Source organism: Drosophila novamexicana, unplaced genomic scaffold (assembly GCF_003285875.2).
Source record: "Drosophila novamexicana strain 15010-1031.04,08,12 unplaced genomic scaffold, DnovRS2.1 tig00004549-arrow-arrow-pilon, whole genome shotgun sequence".
In the NCBI taxonomy this organism is placed as follows: Eukaryota; Metazoa; Arthropoda; class Insecta; order Diptera; family Drosophilidae; genus Drosophila; species Drosophila novamexicana.
In genome coordinates, this window is record NW_020825047.1 from 613,418 (window position 1) to 634,742 (window position 21,325).

At 37.6% G+C, this 21,325-nt stretch overlaps 1 protein-coding gene across 1 annotated transcript in view; it reads right to left on the minus strand.

Moving 5' to 3' along the window:
- Positions 1-20,613, minus strand: part of LOC115769181 (laminin subunit alpha-1-like) — a 35,514-nt gene extending 14,901 nt beyond the window's left edge. The window contains exons 1-2 of the mRNA XM_030713885.1: positions 20,154-20,613; positions 237-574 (exon numbers count right to left, since the gene is read on the minus strand). Of these exons, the coding sequence (XP_030569745.1) occupies positions 237-574; positions 20,154-20,613 (798 nt within the window). The remainder of the gene's footprint in view (positions 1-236; positions 575-20,153) is intronic.
- Positions 20,614-21,325: the final 712 nt, after the last annotated feature.

Below are 21,325 nucleotides of genomic sequence, written 5' to 3' on the forward strand. Positions count from 1 at the left end.
CCGGTTCCAAACTCGATACCAGCTCGCTGCGATCATATTTCAAGCGCACAGCGTCTAATGATCGGCGACAAGCCCCAGGGAACAGATGGATCATGAAACGGGCGTTAAATCGCTTGTAAATGAGTGACAAGTCAGCGGCTTAATTACAAACTGGATCACAGCTTGGCTGTCACATGTGATCAGCCATTGCAGAGGTGCTTGGTTATCTATGACCCAGACCAGACCAGTTGACTCACCTGTTTCAGATCCAAGGTGATTGTCACATACTCAAACTGACGGCCACCCTGAAGTGTCGGCGATTGCCACCAGCTCTCCTCGTAGCTGGAGCTGGGCGAAATGAGCGATTCAATAGGTCGCTGCTTGGCACGATCGGAGCTGTAGGCATTACAGGTGCCGCAGTATTTGGATCGATGCGGAAACGCATCCACCATTTTACAATATTCCTCGGCTCCATTTTGGCCACAGGTCGCGTTCACTGAAATCGATGCGCGGGGAGCGACATTGAACAGCGGCGGGAAAAGCCCACCAAAATTAATCGCCTCGTCTGCCTGTTGAGTGTTGCGCAGGCGCAAATCTGTAAAGAAATAGTGTTGTATAATGACAATTGCATGAGATCTGATTTTTTAAAAACTTATTTTAAAAGCAGCTTTGGTTTCAATATGTAAAGGCCCTGGAAATTAAGCTGGAAAGCTAAGCTGAAAAATATTTTGGCTGATTGTTTTTGCTCGGCGAAAAACATTTTAATTTTAATAAAGATTAATTTTATTATCTCGTTATTTTTAAATGACATTAATACAATTTAATGAAATCCGATATTAATTAACAACTATATTAAGCAATAATAGTTAAACCTTAAGCATTAAGTTAGATTAATTGTAAGCTCAAAAAGGTAGTCAAGTGCGCTTAAAGCTCTGCATTAGCTGCTTTCGCTCCAGCTAAAAGCTAACAATATGGTGTATGCCCATGTGAAACCTTTTCTGCTTCATATTCAGTGCACTTGACAGTTTTTCCCATGTCAATCAATTTAATTGGTGAAACAAGTCAAGAACAAGCCCTCGTACATTGGCCCATAAATCACCAAACAGCTGCTGCTCTCGATCTCAGCTCAGACTGTGTCTGTGGCCATATTGATTGGCCTGCATGGCAAATGTATCTCACGGATAGATAGCCAAAAACAAGGCAACTTTCGAGATAATGTTTATCGCTGACCAGCAGCGCAGTTGGTAGCAGCTGGACTGGGCCAGCTATGTTGACCTGGTATGCGATTTGCATGTTTGGTAGCTCAAAATTGCAGTTGTTGCTGTTTCTAACTTTGTGTGTCTGCTTTTCTTGTTGTTGCTGTTGTTGGTGTCAGCGTGTGCAGCTTTTGGCAAATGTCAACAAAAAGTTTTCGCATTTGTTTGTCCCAAAGAAAAATGTTGACGTAATTGCTGTGAAATTGCATATACTCTGTGCACAAAAAGGAATAGGAGTATATTGGCTTTGTGGAATGTGCAGCTTTTCAATGTCAATATATACTCGCTTACATTATTTACTTATTTCTCATGGTCTCTTTGATTCTTGTCATGGCCTCTGTCGCTCAATAAGTCGTGAACATGTCATAGTGAGTCATTTTTCTAAGGGGTGCAGCTTTAAAATGAGGCGTGTTTTCTTTTTCGCCCTAAGTCTTAAAGCTACTGGCACTAACATCTCATAGGAAAATTGTCTATGGTCTTTATGAGTTAAAATATTTCTGCCCACAAAATGTTGAAAATTTTATGTCTTCCATAGATGATAATTTGAGTGTCTTTGCTTGAAGGGCCTACTTTTTGGAGTCACTTTAAAATCAGATGTGATTTATTTGAATCCATAAAATAACAAGAAAGCTCTGAAATATGTTCTGTGTTCTCTTCGAGCAATAAATATTCCTGCTCACAAATTATATATATAACTGGGTTACAGTTTTAGATGTACCCCTAAAAATGTCATGTGTAAAGCGTATTATGCAGTCGGTTGCATTTAATTGCACTGTTCTAACTTGTTTTATTTTTCAAAAACTTTTGCAGAAACTTAAAATATTCGTGAATGTTGTGAGTAGTTTGTGTGAAACTTATAAGGAATAGATGAATTCGCAAATGTTGAAAGTTTAACAAAAGTTTAAGTGAATGTTTGCCATTAAGCTCTAAGTACGGCTGTTGAGGTAGATAAAAGTGGTTTTAAAGATGTCTGGCAAAGTGGGCTTAAGACTAGGAGAATAATATGATTAACGATTAGTTATACTAATATAAAAATTAATAATTTTAATTTTCGCAGTCTTCTTCCCCTACGTTTATGTTGTATTTGTTATTTAACAAAATCTTTAATCGTGACTTTTAGTTGCATTATTTATGAAAACAATACTTTGTAGGAATCATTTAAATCTTAAATAAATGAAAATAGTAGCTTTTAAGTAGCTTTGCAATTTTTCACAATTAGCTTTAAAAAGGCTTACAGCTTTAAATTAAAGTCATCCATATTACAAAAGATCACTTTCACTTAACACCAAATGCATTTCAACGAAAAACTCGACCGAGCCGTAATTATTTAAATGAGTCGAAACAAATGTCTAGAAAGTCAGGAAGAAATATTCGCCTCGCCATGGGCCAAGCCAGGGCAAGGTGTGAAAAGTGGCGAACCAAGAAAAATTATCGGCAGCTGTCAAAATGCGGTGGTACACGCAAATGGCATTTAAATGTTTTGACAAATAACAAATTTGCGGTAGCCAAAAAATTTGGACTCCACTCAACACCGAGCTGGGTGTCCACCATTTGCCCAACCATCAGCCCACCTCGTTCAACAGCGATATGCCCACGTTGTGTGCAAGTTTTCCATGCGCTGACAGCTTAAGTGAGAAAAGTTTTGCTGATTAAATGTTTTGACAAATTGAATGGCAACTAAAATATTTATGCTATTGAGAAAATGAACAAAGCACTCAACATGAAAAGCTTAGAGTGTGAAAACAGAAAAGAAAACAGATCGCCAAGAAAAACTCATAATTATACATCTAATAGCTGATCAATTTGAGCGATTCGACAGAAGACAACTTTATTCAGGCGCTATTTAGGGAACAGAAATGCCAGCTAATAAGGTAAACAAGCCATAAAATTTGCTAAAAGGCAGCCACAAGAAAGAAGCGCACACATAGAATAGACTAGAAACTTATCTCGTTTTGCTTTGTTTTTCTTAAAGAAAGTATATTGCATCTTTAATCAAGTTTGTAATAAAAAGCAGTTGGAAGAAGCAAAAACTCATGATTATAAGCCGAAGTCATATTGTTAAAATTATTGATTTTAAATATTGAGCAGGTCGAAGTAAATTGGAAAATAAAAATATTGGTGGATATAATAAATATTTGAATATTTTGCAAAACTTAGATCACCAATTTTTTCCAAATATAAACTGACAATGAAGAATAAATTGATATGAGTCGAGAGTTGAACAAAAAACAATTTAAAATATTCTACAATTGATATACATATATAAAAAAAAAGTTAAATAAATTAAGGATTAAAAATTTGAACACCGAGGACGCATAAGTCCTCAATAATTTATAGAAAGGCTTTGTGAAATTTATTTCATTTGAAGAAATATAAATTTTAATTAATGAAATATTTCGTGATCAAGACCTAACAAGCTAGCGCATAGAGTAATATAAATATAATAATATATATTATTTTTAATATTTATTCCACTTAAAAAATTTTAATTTTAAACTAAAATAGTGAAAATAATTTGAAGAGAAAACTAAGCGAGCGCAGATAAAAATCTAAATAAATTGCATGCGTAGCATAGAAAATTGTAAATATTATATTGAAAGGGTATTCAAACTTCAGTATATGGAATTTAGTGTTTGATGCTGGGTTTTGATTAATTGCGAACCATTATGGGCACACGCATGAGTCGGGTGACTGGAGGCTGGAGTCCACAAGTGCAGATCGGCAGCTGTTGTTGTTGTTGATGCTCTTGTTGTTGTTGCTGTGTGTACCTCGGACTCGCATAGTTGAAAGCATTTTACTGTTTTCTGCATTTTATTCATATCGACCCGACCGGCGCATAAAATACAAAAATATTTTCACTATTTTTGGTCTCTCTGGTCGTCGTCGTCATCGACTACGGCACAGCTGTGCATTTGGCTTTGGGTCTGGTCCAGCTGCCTGGTTTATTGGTTTCCATCTTGTTGTTAGTGGGCAATTATGCATATAAACAGACAGTGGAGCTGGCATAAATTACTTATATCTAGCAGTTGCAAGCTGCTTATTAAGTTGTTGCAGTTGCAGTTGAACTTCAAAGAATGCTGCTGCAAATTGCCCGCTGTCTAGTTTTGAACCTGTGAACGCCAAGCAAATTATTTCCTGTCAATTTCTAAAAAGCATTCTCCTTGCCAGTTGCATCAATGTGTTGACCTGGTCAAAAAAATGTGTGCGCGAAATAAAAAATGTTATTCGGTAGCCAAAGTAGCTGCCAAAATGTCTGATGACGACACTCACTCAATTCTCGGCAGCAGACGACAAAAAAAATTAATAATAATAAAAAAATGCTGCTGCCCCAAAAGAGGTAAAAATGCGAAAAAAAAAACAATCACCACATGGTTCCACGACTGGTGAACTGAAAAGCTGGCGGATGACGTTGCCTGATGTCTGTGGCGAGGCGGCAGCGTGACGAAAACAAAGTTTATGCATCTTGACAGGCTGCACAGCTACCGGAGAATGGATGGATGGATGGATGGTTGCTTGCTTGAAGCCAGCGAAACGGCAATCAAAATATGGCCATAAATAGGCGGCCGAAAGCTGCGACGAGACTCAGAGACTTTGCTGAAACGGCTCAATTACAAATGGCGACAATGGTTAGCATAGGAGTTGATGGCGATCCAACAGCCAAAAGCAGCTCCTTCAACTTAATGGATCCAATATGTGTATATGTATATTGGGGCAACAGTTTTTCGGAGAATTTTGGAACTTGGCGCTGCGCTTAATGGAAAGTAATCAAATTTAATGCGTTGGGCAGGAAATTTATTATGGAGAGGAGGGAAGGAAAGCGGAAAGAACTTTGCATCAGGTCTAATTGGAGTCATTTTATTAAAACAGAATACGTGCTATACATGTTGGGTCAAGTAAGAGGGAGAGGAAATTGCCGCACAGTAAGCGTTTAGTTAGTTATTTGTACTTGTCTAATGTGTTCGGAATTATAATGTAGGATTAAAAAGCAGCAACTGGATTCGTGAAAATCGCATAGAAAGGCGATAGTTAGCGAGAATGATAAAAAAGGCAAATGTAGAAATATAAATGTTATATATGCATTTGTAAAGAAACAATCAAAGTCAATGTGTCTTCAATTCATGAAAATCGCATAGAAGAGCGCTTCCGCATTTAAAATACTTTCTTGTGGAACGAATTTAATAGTAATTATTATATATATATATATATATATATGAACTGATCCAATAGCTAAGAATATAAGTTTTATTTGTATTTTAGCCCCAAATACCCGCTAATGTTCTTTAGTTCTTTAGCGCCCTTCTAAAATGTACTCTTTCACTTAAGGCAACTTTGAGAATTATTTAAAGATACCTGCATGGCATTTGAAATGGATTGCAAAGTGAACTAAGGCGACAAATTCAACACTTCGTTTAGCATGTCACACAATTTCCACGAACAATTTTTCGCAACCAAATAGAAGAAAAGTTCAATTCAAACATCCGCATTTCTGGCCAGAGGGGTTCTTAAAAATGCATCAACTTGAAAAGCAGAATGCAGAAGAGAGCTTAGAACTTGTGGGGACAGGTGACAACCGACGTAGCAAAAGCAGACTTTACGACGGGGCGGTTGAGGTTTGAAAATACTTGAAAAATTAATGTACCCGCGCCGTGTTGGCAGCCAAATGGTTGACTGGCTGCGGAAGGCTCGGAAAAACGCCTAGACAAATGTCAAATATTTATTGAAAATAAACAAAACAAAAAAAAAACGAGCAAACAAATAAACAAACTGACAAACAAGACGGCAAACGGACAAGGTACTGACAGACAGTCAGACGAGGCGACAAACGCAATTCCAAGAAAAGAAATAAAATGAAGGAACATAGAACAACAACGCACAAGCTACAAACTGACCAGAACTGAGGATGTTTGGACATGCATCAGTGCACCACGGCAACCACAGCAACAACCACAGACGCAGTCAACATAAAAGCCGTAGCGGGAAACAGTCACTGGCCAAGTGGTTGGATGCTGCAGTTGACCAGCGGTTCGGTGGGTGCTTCAAAGGCTGCTGACCGATGGATGGGCAGACGGGTGGACGCGCTGGCAACCAGTGAGAGACTAAGAACGAGAGCCGAACCACACTGCGCTACCGGCGTTCTGACGTGCTCAAGTGGAGCCAAGTTTATAGCTCCATGCGCAGGCTCCACTGTTCAAGTTGGGCTTTAGAAAAATATTTATGCATGTCTGGCTTGATGATCATCACAAACGTGATCATAATGCTGTTGATCGTTGGTCGATGACTTTGGCTTGGGTTATGCAAGTAATGCTTGATTTGGTATTGAAGACTGGTAGCTGCCACTTGGCGTTGTTTTGATGACTCACACACACAAAACACACACACACACACTCGCACACACAACCAATGCACAATCAAGCTGCTTGTTGCGGGAGTTGGCAGCGAGACTAATTCGAGTGCGCTGCACATTGGGTGGCTATTGAAGAGAGGTGTCAGTACATGAATTTGAAAGGTTTCTTCTTGTGTGTTGAGGAAGTGAGAAATAGTTAAATTAGCGCAATGGAGCTACGTTGGGTGTTGGATGTGGATCCAATACTTAAAGTGAGATAAATTGAAAACTTCCTATTACCCTCTAAAGATATTTGTCAACATTTCGATTTCACCCCACAATATACACAATCAACTCGCCTTAGCTTAAGCCGCATTCTAACTCCCGATTAAAAGCAACTAACTTAAATAAAGTCATTTTGTTCGTGTGCCCACGCTGAAAAGAGTAAAGTCTTCAGGAACCGGCAGCCAACTGTTCAAGCTGCAGTCTCTTCTGAGTCTTCCAGTCGTCAGCTGTGTTAATTAAGCGACTTGTTTCGCTTGAGCGCCAAAAGCACTTGACTTTTATCTAATCTGTGATCGAAATTGTGTAAGCTACTGGCTGAAAGAAACAGAAGAAATACTTTAAGAGAAAAACAAGAAATCTCTTAAAAGATCTCAACGTGTAGCGGTTCATTTAATAATTTAATAAGTGCCACAACATCACGAGAAATACTTTTCGTTCATAATTTTGGCGCCTGATGAATCGATTTTTTATTTATGTTTTTTGTTTTTTTTTTTCGGTTACAAGCAGCTGCACTTGCAGCCATAATTATCACGATTTATGAGCCCAAAAACTCTTATCGAGCACTGGCAATCGCGTCTGCAGTTCGCGTTCATTCATTAAGGCGTTGAAATGTCCATTATCCAATAGAGGGGGGGTTTCCTATGTGGACTCTGAAAATTTGCCCTGGCGTGTTTGCCAATCACTTGAAATGCATTTACGTCGAGTCGCTTAGGAGCTCCGAATAAATATTTGTACCCAAAACGTTAACCAACACTGCATGTGCGCGCAGTTTTGGGGCCTCTCGCACTCATTACTTACGTCTGGCTGAGTTTTGGTTGAGCTTTAGACTTTTGATATTTGATATATTTGATACTTTTTGGGCGAGACACGAGTCGCAAGTCACAAACAATCGCCCACGCTCGATTGGCTTGCTTTCGGGGCTCACTCGTTTTAGCTGTTAATTTGTCATAAGCTGTCAGTTGTTATTAATAAATGCAGTCTGTAGTGTATGTTGTATGTGGAATGTTGACTGTAGTATATTGTGTGCGAGCCTCGCATAATAATAATGTCATAATTAAATTTATAAACTCTGAGTCAGCGCATCAGCTAAGCAAGCAGCATTTGCTGCAGCTGAGCAGCAGACACAGGACGGCTTGACAGGCATGTCGCCGTCTAGACAGGCTGGGATTAATGCTTTCAAGAAATTGCAAAAGATACTAGAGTACGGTTAGAACTGCCTGGAGGTGGACATCATTTTGCGAATTATGTTCGGTTTTCTTAAGGCATTCTTATTGGGCTGTTTCGATGATTCATGAATAAGCAGTATTGTATTAAAAATATTATATTTATCAAATCTAATTATCATTCCCTATATTAATAAAAGGGTAATTTCTTGCATGTACATGCTCTCTCTCTCTCTCTCTCTCTCTCTCTCTCTCTCTCTCTCTCTCTCTCTCTCTCTCTCTGTCTCTCTCTCTCTCTCTCTCTCTCTCTCTCTCTCTCTCTCTCTCTCTCTCTCTCTCTCTCTCTCTCTCTCTCTCTCTCTCTCTCTCTCTCTCTCTCTCTCTCTCTCTCTCTCTCTCTCTCTCTCTTTTGCCTTTTACTCCCACAGGAGCGTTAAATTGTATTTGTATTGTATTTTTTCCACTCAACTTCATCGACAAATCACTTGCGAATGCCCATAAAAACATTACATTTACGAGCATGATCGGACTTTAGTGGATTTTAACGAGTTGGCACTTGCAATTTAAGTGGGTCGCTCGAAAAATCAGCTGCTAATCCAAGTGACAGCCATTAATGGCACACGCTGCATGCGATCAGCCATAAATAAATTCATTTCACCCAAAAACATACAAACTCACCAGCATTTCCCACCGGAAACGAGTTCGTAAAAAAACGTTACAATTCAAACTGTTTGCCAAAAAAAAAAAAAAAATTAAAATATATTGCCAATTGAGTTGACTTGTAAACTATTTAATTAGTACGTACGCGCCGCGACGTGTTAGTTTTTTTCTTCGTGCTGTTCGTGCTGTAAAAAGGCGCCGCCAGAGTTAGCCACGGTGTCAGCCCACGAATGCTTCAGGCGCCGCTTGGCCATTTGATGGCGCCGCCAATTGTGGCCAGATGGCCAACAGATCAAGTCTCTGGTATGTTTAAGCCATATTGGCTATTGTATTTAATGGCATATGCAATCCGTAATACCTAGTTGTCAGCTATGGCTGGCTAATTGTCGTTTTGTATCTGCGAGATAGACTCAATGTACCTCTTAGATACATTGAAGAAATTGCGTTAATTTGCTTGTTTATGTTGTTGTCCGCGCTGTTGATGATGTTGCATATCTTTTAGCTTGTTTTCTCGCTTCTTTTTTGTTTGTTTTGGGTACAAATCTTTATCGCCTGAACGAACTAAGTAAACTAACCAGTTATCGGATATTGCAATTTGATAAGCGCTTATCCTGCGTCGCGTCACAAAAATGCTGCTTTTGATTAGCAATTAACGTTTTTATTGAACAAGCTGACTTCAAGCTGAGCTCAACTTGAAGTTTTAGTTGCCAAAAGATTTTTGCTGCTTAAATTGAGTGGCGTAACGGTTAAGCTATGGGTGGCAGTTGCAGCTAAGATGATAATTTTCTAGTTTTGTTTAGTCACGACTTGGAGAAGTTGTTAAATGAATGCGACAAGTCTATTGCAACTACATTTAACAGTTTCTTAAGTCATGAATAGTTATTACAATATTTAAAATATAATACGGAAAGTAACTCTATTTGATTTCTTAATTCCCTTTTGTGCGAATTTCGCAAACGCTTAACTGGAAGAACTTGTTGAAACTTTGAGTTTGTGCATAAAATTAAATGGTGTTTTTTTATTGTGTTCATTTTCTTTTCCTAGGGAATTATAGTTTCATCTTCCACTGTTTTGGCTATGTCTGCTTTCCGTAGTATTTCTTATGGCCTGCTTGCACAACTTTTAAGGGAATCCATAATTATATTCTCTTCCTTACGAATTGAACAATAAAATAGCTTATTCAAATTTCATATTTCTCGCGCTGTATATAATATTTATAATAATTATAATTGAAAGAGTTTTAATTTGATCTCAAGTATTGAAAGTCACATAAAAAGTACACTAGCTCAGATCATATTTTTATTTAAATTCTATTGTCAGTTTAATAAAATTGTGGTTTTTCTGATGTTCACTTCCTCGTCATTAATACAGATTAACAATATTTTTAATAAATTATGATACATGCAGTCTCTTCAACATTTCTCAAGGATGCACGTAGAAAACCGCAAATAAATATGACAGAAGCGTTCAAAAACTGACGTAATTTTTGCTATGAACTGAAAAACAAATCGCTTTGCAAAAAATTCAGGCGAAAAATGTACTTAAGTATTCCGCTCAGTTTCGTTTTAATTAAAGAAATGCCAATAACTGTGCGGACATTTGGCTTTTGATGTCGACTGGCAACAGGTTTTCATATGGCCAACAATAACAAATCGACATCAAGGCGTATTAATTAAGCAATTTGTCAAGCGACGCGTCGGTCCAGTCGCTGAACCCGATTCCGATCGGTTAACTCGAAATCCAAGTCGAATCACTTTGCATGTCGCACGTCAATTTCTCTACCATTGATCCGTGTTTGGCCTCTGACAAGACGACAGTTGCGTTATTTAGAACACTAATCATGGCAGGCCCCAAATGTTTCAATCCTTTTAAAGTTAAGTCTCGGGGGCAGCTGTCAAAGATGCCACCCCGAAAAAAAAATAACGTAACGAAACGAAGCGAAAAGAAAAGAAAAGAAAAGCCGCCAACGGCAGTCGACAGCCGGCGGCTTGTATCTGTATCTGAAGCTCATAGTATCTGTAGCTGAAGAGTGAACCTGATCTTGAGCTTTCAACTTGTCTGCGCCGCGTGTCTGCGGCCAATTTGTTTTGTCGTGCATTTCCACAACGATTTGACGGGCAGGTTTTTTCTTTTTACAAACGTTTATTCTAGCCTTGGCACTTTAATAGCGTTTAGGTGGGGAAGTATCTTGAGTTGAAAAAATCATACAAGTCTTGTCTACGCCTACGCAAAATGGGCGTACCAGCTTAAACACAACGTGACTTGAAGCTGTGCCAAATTTGCTTTCTATTTTAAATTTTCCCGCTAAATTTTCCCCTGCCAACGCGACGCAATGCGTGCGTCATGCGTAAAGGCACGTTTCGGCAGCTGTCCATCAGTTTCATCCATATATTTGTCTGTGGCTGTTGTTTTTTTTTTTTTTTGTTGCTTCCAGCTTGTAAATAGTCTGCACATTGTCTGGCTGCTGATGGATATGCCCCCAAATTGCGCCCTTGCCCCACCACATCGCCCGGTCGTCGTTACCATATTCAAAATAGACTGGGCGAAAAGTTGTCAATTGTCGGCACATTTGTTAAATTGCCAGACAGTCGAATATAAACACAAAGTAAAGTTGCAGTCTAAAGTTACAAAATGTTGTCGGCGATGTCGTATATCTCTATATTGATGAATCACGAAGAGCCAGGAAGGAAATTTGTAGCACCAATTTTATTATTTTAGCCTTAATCAATTATTGCTGTTGTATCACAGCTTAAGTATTCCAATCCTGATACCATAACTCTCTTATGGTAGGAGGTAGGTATTCATGCAAAAGTTAAATTTTATTTGTTCTGTTGCAGCTATATGATGCAGTATTTTAATCCTTCCAAAAAGAATGTTGCTTGAACAAAATGTAATAAAATTGGTTTGAAAACTAAGAAACTGACTTGCCTAACACACTGTTTATCTGGGAGAAACTTCACTTCACAGTTGATTTTTATATACCTTGGGAGACTTTTCTTCTACAAGATTATCACCTTCCTGCTCCTCTTCCGTGAAAATATTTAGCTAGCGGTTGTAGATAATACATTTTAATCACTGAAATTCGTTTATTTCGGGCCTGTTCATAGTTCTAACAACATATTTTTTAGTATAGGCAATATTATCCATACAAAGATTATGGACATCCACACATCCTTCATGGCTTATTTCTCTTATAGTATGCCCATACACGTTGTCCAATATTCGTCAGCTTTGAAACGCCTTGGATGTGCTTTATAAGATTGGCATTCCTTTTGGCTCCGTATGCCTTAACAATGCTCACGGGTTATATATCTGTTGTGAAATTCAAACTGACTCCCTCATAGGTAAAATTTAGATAACACGTTTCCCATATTGACTGCGACGTCCAAAATCGATCAAACTTTTTAAATATAAAAATAGAAGTAATATAAAAATGTCTAAGTTATACTTGGAAGTTCGACATAAATCTCAATACCAGATGTTTTTCCAGCAACTTCATCAAAGACTGAAAATCACATCCTGTGCATTTACGCCAAATTTAATCAAAACACAATTTTCCAGAGAGGAAAAATTTCAACTGCAGCTCGTTTTTATGCAGCTTTCAGCGACTGCTCAAAGGGGAAGTCCGAAAGCAAATAAACAATTTGAATGAAATTTCTTTCAGCGCAAACATAAAGCATAATTAGTGCCGGGTCCAACGATTTGCTTGCACTCTATATAATATTTATACAACACTTTCAAGTGTTCAACACAAAATAGAAGATCTTTCCGGGCATGCGTTTCCCTTCCAAGAAATCGAGAATCTCTTCTTTTTTGTTCAAGAAGAAGCAGCACAAGTTGTCTATGTGTTGACATGATACTAAAATATTTGCTACGATTTGGGATCATTGCGTTGACTGAGAGAGACAGAACGGAGTGAAAGAGCAACAGGTAGACAGTGTAATCTGATATCAATTGAGTTATGGGGCACTATATGAGGTTCCAAGTTCTTCGTTGTGCAAGAAACGGATGATGTGTATTTAGCTTATCACATGGATCGCCGAAAGTCGATACTTTTATGGAACTGAATGAACTGCATTTTTGGTATTTGCTTTGAGCGCCAGTGCCTGGAAAACCTGTCGCCAACATCATCATTTATCAATGAAGTTCAATGACAGTTGTTGTCGGTTTTGTTGTTGCGTTCGATCAACGATCGTTTATCAGCTTAAATATTGACAAATGGCTCGATAAAGATGCCGCTAGCAGTTCCAATGCGACATAGACATTGAATGTATTAAGTTCAGATAGTGTTAAACATCTAGGCGCAACATGGCAGCGTTGACATTGATAAGTGCTTAAGCCTGATAACTCAGGTGTAAGATGGTGGAAAACTAAATGACAGCTATGTGGATGACACGGGAATCTTAAAAGTTCTCGAAGAAGATTGGGGAATAGGAATTGTAAAGTTGTTTTTGAACAAGACATAATTTGGAAATCAGCTCTGATAGGTTTTAAGGAAATGTTTTTGATTCACAAGAGATTTTTGAAAAGTAACATAAATCCAAGCCTTAGACTCTCAAGCCTATAATCCAATGTAGACATATGAACTAAACTCCTTTTGTTGGAAAATTAAAAGTCCTACGCATATTAAAGCGAAAAACAAATTGTTAAGCGTTTAATTGGTTTGCATTTAAATGAAATGTTTCAAGGAGTATTTATCAGAAGAGCGAGTGCTGCTTTGCAAGCAGATTTCCTTTTTAAATTCCACTTAATTCTTCTCATAATCGTGATGTACATTATTCATAATGAACTACCAGGAATTTATACAATAAGTTGCGATGGGCTTTATGACTCACACAGGCATTACTCATAATATATCTTTCATTGCTTAAGGCCCTTAGGCACAACCAAAGAGTTTTTCCATATAACCTTCACAATGATTACTCAATCTGGTTGCAATTCTCAGGCATCAGTCGGATCATTATCAGAAGATTAGGTAGTTTACAGAAAACATTGATGCGGCCTTTCGTTGACCCAATTACGTGCATTCTGGGACCAAATTTATTGGAACTGCTGCAATCTCAATCAGAGCGCATTGCATTTTCATCTCTCTGGGTCTCCCGCTCTCTTATCTGAAGTGTCTGTGCTAACGAGCTACGAATTTGTTTTTCCACGGGCTGCACATCAACAGTCGCTGTCCCGCTGACCCGTTAAATGTTCCGGTGGCCCTACAGATAGACCTGGGTAATGGAGAGAGGGACAGGGTTGCCGTCTGCTTGGCGGCGTCAATCTCTTATCAAAACTTGGCCTATTACATTAATTTATAGCCAAACGCCAGAGGGGCACTTCAAAGCTTTGTCGAACTGCCTGGAACCATCAGATATCTGCCAGCAATTAAGCATAAGTTTATTGCCGGCCCAAACCAAAATGTTGTTCCTACTTATGTAAGCAGCGCCTCAAACAGTTCCACACTCTTTCGGGAGTTTGGGAGCTGCGAGCTGAGGAATTCCTATAGATCATTTTGTCCGCCGTCAGTTTGTCAGCGTTAAGTTGTAGCTGTTGTTAACACCCTGTAGACTTTAACAACGACCATAATAGACTAGGAAGTAATTTTCAAATATATATTAACATTATTATTATTAATTAATAAATAATATTAATTATCAGCTCCAATTATCTTGCTTAGCTAAAAGAGATGCACAATTTTGTACGTCGGCTTTTTTTTACGACTTTGAAAACCTTCCCCATAGTCTATAAAAATAAATATTTTGAGTTAAACTCTCTTAAATTGATAAATATCGATTTCAAACACTGTTTACTTATTTATTTATTTATTTATTTATTTTATTTATTAATGGTCGACAAAACGAGTGTCTTCCTCATTATTCAATAGATTATACAATAGAATTTTATGCTAAAAGCCTAGTTAAAGGATACAATTTTCTAAATAGCATCACCGACCGATGGAGGTGTTATTTATCAGGTTAAGCAAGTATATATCGGTTATTGTAAGAGCTCAGGCTTACATTTTTGGGCATTCCTCAAGTCAACGATGCATAAATCTAGTATATATCTTAAAGGATCTTAAACTTAACGCATGTAATTTGTCTACAGCTCCTTGAATATTTTCCACATTGTACCAAAAATCGATAATTATCAGTTATCCAATTTCGTCTGTTTTATGTCTTGACAATATTATCTCACCTTAGACTTAGCTACAGGGTATCTCTGAGTCGTCAGCCTAAGAGTCTAGTATTACATCTTCTTTTCAGTTAATTTGGTTACAAATTTTGTTTGTTTATAGAAGTTATGTACAGCTACAAATTGCGTCATTTTATTTTTTTTTTTTGTATTTGTATTTATGAATCCCAAACAAAATGTTTACATGATGTTTTGGGTTGTTTCGAGTTCTCGTTGGGCTGATCTATAAAAATTGTAAATGCCTGTTTTGCCCTTTAGTTTTATGTTCTTAAGTGGTTTATTTATTGAAACTTCACTTCAAAAGCGCGCTCGCAATTTGTATAAATATATTAGGTTTCGATATCAAATTACGAGTCCCAACAATAACCGGGAAAAGATGGCTCGCAGCCATTGTATTTCTCAGCTTTTGTTTATTTTTTAATGAGTTCCCCAATTGCCGCTGCATCATCTTTTGCTTGTTTATTGTTTTTGTGGACTTTTGACATGTGTTTCTACATTTCAACTGGCCCTCGGTTCAAATAACTTGTATTGCTTAAGACATTTTTTGAATACTTTCTCAGCCAGTGTAGTTGTAAAATACTTTTTTTTTGCGAATATTTATCTACCTTTCGTTTATTTCTGCTGCCCTGCCTTACTTTTGGCCGTTTGTAATCCTGTGCCAGCAGCTGTCTTTTGTAATTATGCTCTTCCGTTAACCCTGGGCAAAAAATATTGCATAAACAAATCGAGAGGTAGACAACAAGTTGGCCAGGTGTTTCGGCTATTCAACGTGTTTCCCTTCACACATAAAACCCAATGATCTATAAACTGCATTTAAATAAATTATCACAACAAAGGGCGCTGAGCAGCAAAATGCAGGTGAGATGCAACATAAGTAGGAGAGAAGAAGAGGGAATATCGTGAGATTTTTATGGGGCGTTCCAGATAAACAACTCTGAGCCGGCAAAAAGTTAAAACTTAGGGGAATTTATCAAAGTGTTCAGTATGTTGAGGGAAATACTTTTAAATGGGAAACTGTAAAGGTAACTGAAAGAGTTACAGTTATGGGTTGATAGACAGCTGTAGAGGATGTGTAGAAAAAGCTCTGACTACTTTAAGCATATAAAATGAAATACCAAAAACTTAAGTTCGCACACCTAAGATGCGTGTGGAATGCAATTCTAACTACTTCGCCTTGAATTGCTGTGCATCATGTCAACCGTCTTTTAATTGATTCATAGATATATTAAGCACATAATAAAAACCTCTTGAATTAGTTCGCCAAGCAAAACTCAAATGCAGATAAAGCAACTTTCAAGCAAGTCATCAAAAGTCAAGCACGAGACTTTATAAACAGCTGCGATAATGATTGCAAATCAAATTGCGTTCAGGAGTTTTCTAAATCATTCAATTGTAAATAGATGCAACAAAAAATTAAAAAAGCAAAAAAAAAAAACAAGTTGCCAGCACTCTGTGAGCAGTCGTGTAGTCAAGTGGGCAGCGCCTTGAGCCGGCTGAGACAGCGAATTGATTGAGCAAATTATTGGCGATTAAGCGGCGTGTTGACTATTTATAAAAAGCCGAATGGGGGGCTGGGGCTAGAGATAAATTCAACCAGCTATTGGCATTAATTGATTGATGGCTTGTTTAGATTAGAGAAAATGAAAGTTCGGCACGAAATGGGTCAAACAAGAGGCCATAGATACAAGTTACACTTACAGATATAGATACAGATACATTTGGGCATTAGATACAATGCTGCTACTGCATGTTTGAGCCCACGCTGCCTGCATTTCCCTTCTTGTTGCGGCTGTGCTTTGAGCCATGGCTAATCAACACACGCACTCACACTTTATCAGCTCATTAGCTGCTACGTGTGGGGATATATAATGTACCTATATATATATAGATATACGATTTCACGATTCCCCAAGTCATGGGGCCAGCTCGGCTAACTGATATTTACACACGGCAGGCGGGAAAGCTGCAACGGCTGCTGTTTGCCCATTCAAACAAGAAATAGAAAAAACTGTTTAAAGAATGCATTCTTCAAGCCTTCAATTTTTCAATACTTCATTGATTTTTAACGCGGCTCTGTTTTTTTTTTTTATTTATATATATTTTTGTTGTTTGCTTCTTGTTAACTGCATTACACAATGAGCAGAGTGCTGGAAATTTAGATTTGTGGGAAAATGCCGCAGAGACCTCGGAACTGCTGTGTGCCCCTCTAATACCGCCCCCTTGCGTCGCCTATGTGCTGTTGCCTGTCATTGACTTTTATTTGTTTTTAATTTTTTATTGACATGTGAAGTTTGTAGAAGTTTAGTGAACTTTACTGTGGGTTTTCTATTGCCTTTTACGCTACAACATCGCCTCGCGGCCAAAGCGTGAAAAGCAAAAGTTTTGAACTTGCTTTTGGCTTCTCAGTGTTATCATTATTTTTTATTGGGAAATGCATTGGTCAAGGGCTTCTTTCTAGGAAGCCAAAGTGCCGCAAGTCTTTAACATGCATATTGATGAGTTATGGGGGGGTCTGGTTGGGCTTATAGAATCTGAATGCCGAATGCTCAGCTCGACGCAAGCCATGGCATTCCGTTAACAAGTCTTTGTTCGTATTTAAAGTTTTTAACCTAAATCAATTTTAAACATTTGTCTTCAAGATACTATGAATTGATTCTAACGCTTTGGAATTTAAAGGAAATTTATTTTAATCTTCTACAGTGGATGCTTACAAATTTTAAGTGTTTGGGTGGCTTCTTATTTTGATACATTTGATTCTGTCATTTTCCTTATGCAAATATAAATAAATTTCAATGGTAATCAAATCAAATTTTTATTCATTTTTAATTTATTTTTTTTGTTAATTGTCTTCAAAACCTAAGGGATTTTTGAAAAATCGATATACAAATTTTATGCGAAAACTAAAAGAATAATACATGTTTTCTCAATAATATGCAAATAAAGTTCAAGCCTTGGGCAGTTTAACCAAAGACAATAAAAGACAAATTAAAAAATAATGACAATTTTGATTTAAAAAAGGATATAAGAAGATTTTAAATTATATTAAGTAAAAAAATATATATATTATTTATTATTATTGTCTTTCGTAAAACTATCCACATTCTAAAACATTTATTAAAAAATCTAAACATTATTTAGAATTATTATTATTTTTTTTTTTTGGGACTACAGTATACATTGTTTTATAGTTTCTGCTTTAATAAAAATGAACTCATTAAAATAATTTTCATATTTAAAAATGTAGATCTCCAATTAGAAAGAATTGAAAATTTAATTATATTAAATATCTACGCCAATCTGTTGTGAATGTACAAACAGATATCTTAGGCAATTCAAACAGTATTACTCCGTGTGAGCTCGATTGGGTAAATAAGCATATGAAGCCTATCATAATATATTCCCTAAAAATTAATCGTTAAATTCGGTTATACATATTTTTAGTTCTTATCTGACTAGGTCAACAATGTTTTAGAAGCGCTCAAAATACTGTCAACAAACGCCAACATTAACAACATGATTATCATAAAACTTCTCTCACTTTGTCGCGCCTTAAATTCCCAACTCTAAATATATCCACAGGCAATTCTTTTATAAATTCACAGCGCAATCTATTAGCAAGTCATAAGCTCTAAAAAGCGACCACAGGAATGCATCTTTTCGAGCAAGCAATCAGTTTAGGCCCATAACAAATTTCAACGACTCGACACGATAAGCCACTTAATTCTGTATAACCAGTTAGCAGAAGGCCCGTTCTCATCGTCATTGCCGTCGTCGTCTACCGCATTGTATTAGACCCTAGGCGGAGTTTTGGTCAACACCTTTGCGAACTACCAGCTGGAACATATGTTCCTATTAGCGCGTGTTGCGGTTCCTGCCTGACATATTCCATACGATGCTCGGCTACGCACGCAACTCGCCCAACCATTATGTGCTCCAGAGGGTTATGTGTCTCTAACAATTGGCCATTGTGTACATTGTTGTTGCTGTTGTATGTGAGCTGTTGTTGCTGTTGTTGTTAGGGCATCTTCTTTAGGCACGACCACAATTACCAGAGTGTAGAAGAGTAGGCGGCATCACTCTAGAGCCTGGCGCTATTGTCCTCCGTAAGGGGTCATGTGTATGTGCGCCTCTCAGATGGTCTCATAGAAAAATGCCCAAACCCACACACACACACACACACACACACACACACACAAGCACACAAACCCCTATGTTATATTATTAGAGAGCTGTACATTCAATAGAGCATGTGCCTTTTTTTTGGGTTTTTCCACATTGATTGGTTTTGTTCTTGAGTTCGTGTTGTGGGTCCTTAAAGTATTTTCAATTGCTATCCAATTTTTTCTTTGTTTTGACTATGACTAACAGTTGTTGTTTTGTTTGTGTTAATCAGATGTTAAATAGACTTGAACTTGAGTAAAAAAAGACATATTTCAGACTCATTTCTGCGCATACATAAATCATTTCATTTATAATGGGGCGTATTCATTATATTTCTTTCACCTTGGTATGTCAAAAAAGCAATTAATTAATAACAATTTTTCGCAAATTGAAAATATTATTCGAAGATCTTTATTAAGCGTGTTTATAACTTTTGCTAAAATTTCTGTTCTTTAAACTAGAATAATAACCACTTTGATCTATAATCTGTTGCTCAAGTAAGTTTTTGAACTAAATTTTAAATGTAATTAAACTGGAGAGAGAGAGAGATTTAATTTGAAATGATGAAAAGTTTTATATATACTGCTGATATGAATAGAAATATGGTTCTATAACCGAGTTGTAGATGCTCAGTTGCTCAAGCAGGTATGCAGCTATGCAGATCGCACGCCTAATAGGCAAAGTTCACATGACAAAGCCTTTGCGCTGGCCAAGAAGAAGCACAAGAATAGCAAATGTTGAGCATGGAGCAGCAGCAGCAAGCCCCACTGGGCGAGACAACGGCAAAGGCAACGACAACATTGCTGGCCCATAACTGGACCTCTCACGTAATAACGTATAGAATTACTTGTAAAAAAAAATAAATAAAAAAAAATAAATAAATAACTGAGCTAAGAAAATAAGTAGAAAAAATCTCTTCCTCCTGTCACAACTTTCACATGAAAGTTCTTTCAACTTGAGCGCCCAAATATGGACGCGCGTTGGACACGTCGGACACGACATGGTCGCGGCCAGTAGAAGGAAGCCGCAGTAACGAGGCGACTTCTTTTTATTTTTTTTCCCGTCTGCCACTGGGCTCAACAATCGATCAAAGCCATATTAAGAACTGTTTGGTCCAGGCTCATAGTTATGGCCACAATGACTTACCATTGGTATTCGATTTGCTTTCCGTTCTTTGGAGGCGTCCGTTGCGTCCACGCTGTTTGGATCTCTTGCCCGTTCTAGTGCTGCTGCTGGCATTGATCTCGGAGGAAGCAGCTGCCTGGTCGGTCGGCTCAGCGCTGATGTTACTTTCAATTAGCAGGCCACTTTTGGTTTTACGCCGACGCGGATTTTGTCCGCGAGTTGAGCTCGACTTGCGTGCATGCTGTATGCGTGCGCCGGTCCAGGACACAATGCTCTCCTCCTCCAGCTGCTCCACGGAGCTGCCATTGAGTGCGGTGAGCGTTGTATATTCCTTAAGCATTTGGGCGGGTGACTGCACTTTCAGGCGTTTCAGTTGTGCGCTGGAACGCCTGCCTTGAGCCTGCTGCTGACTTAACAAGAGGATCAGCAGCTGCAGTAGAAGGTAGCATTTGGCCCAATTGATAAGCTTTCTGGTTTTCATTTTCTTTTGAAATGTGCAAAACCCAACTCAAATTTTACACAAAGCACATTTTACACTTGAACTTGGTGCCTTAAATTTTAGATGAATATTTTTATTTGACTTGTTTTAAGCCCCTTTTTTATATTATGATATTTTTGTATTACACCAAACGCGCACTCAAGCACATTTCCAAGAATTTTCATTCATAATTTTATTTAATTTGTATTCTTTTCTTTTTTTCTCTTTCAAATCTTTTTTACAATTTCCGCTTGTCAGTTGTCGTCGCGACGTTTTTGGCTGACTTTTATTTTTATTATTTCATACACATTTCCTTTAGCACTCTATTTGACTTGAATTGCGCATACGCTACTCTTTGCATTTCAGCTCATTTCTATCCCATTTCTCATTTATTTTACGCACATTTTTGCGCTATTTAATTTTATTTCTGTTGCACGTTTTGGCCCCTTTTGCACGCGGCGACAGCGACAAATTTTTCTTTGTCTATTTTCGTATATCCTCAACACAAGTGCGCAAAAAAAAACAATTTTTATCAATACATATATATATATATATATATACATATATATATATACATATATATATATATAGGCGCGATCTGTGGTTGCAGTTGCATAAAGCACTTTCGCTTTTATTTATTATTGGCACTGCATTATCATTTAATTGCCAGCAATTTTTATGACACGCTCATTTATCAGCAATAATACTAACTACT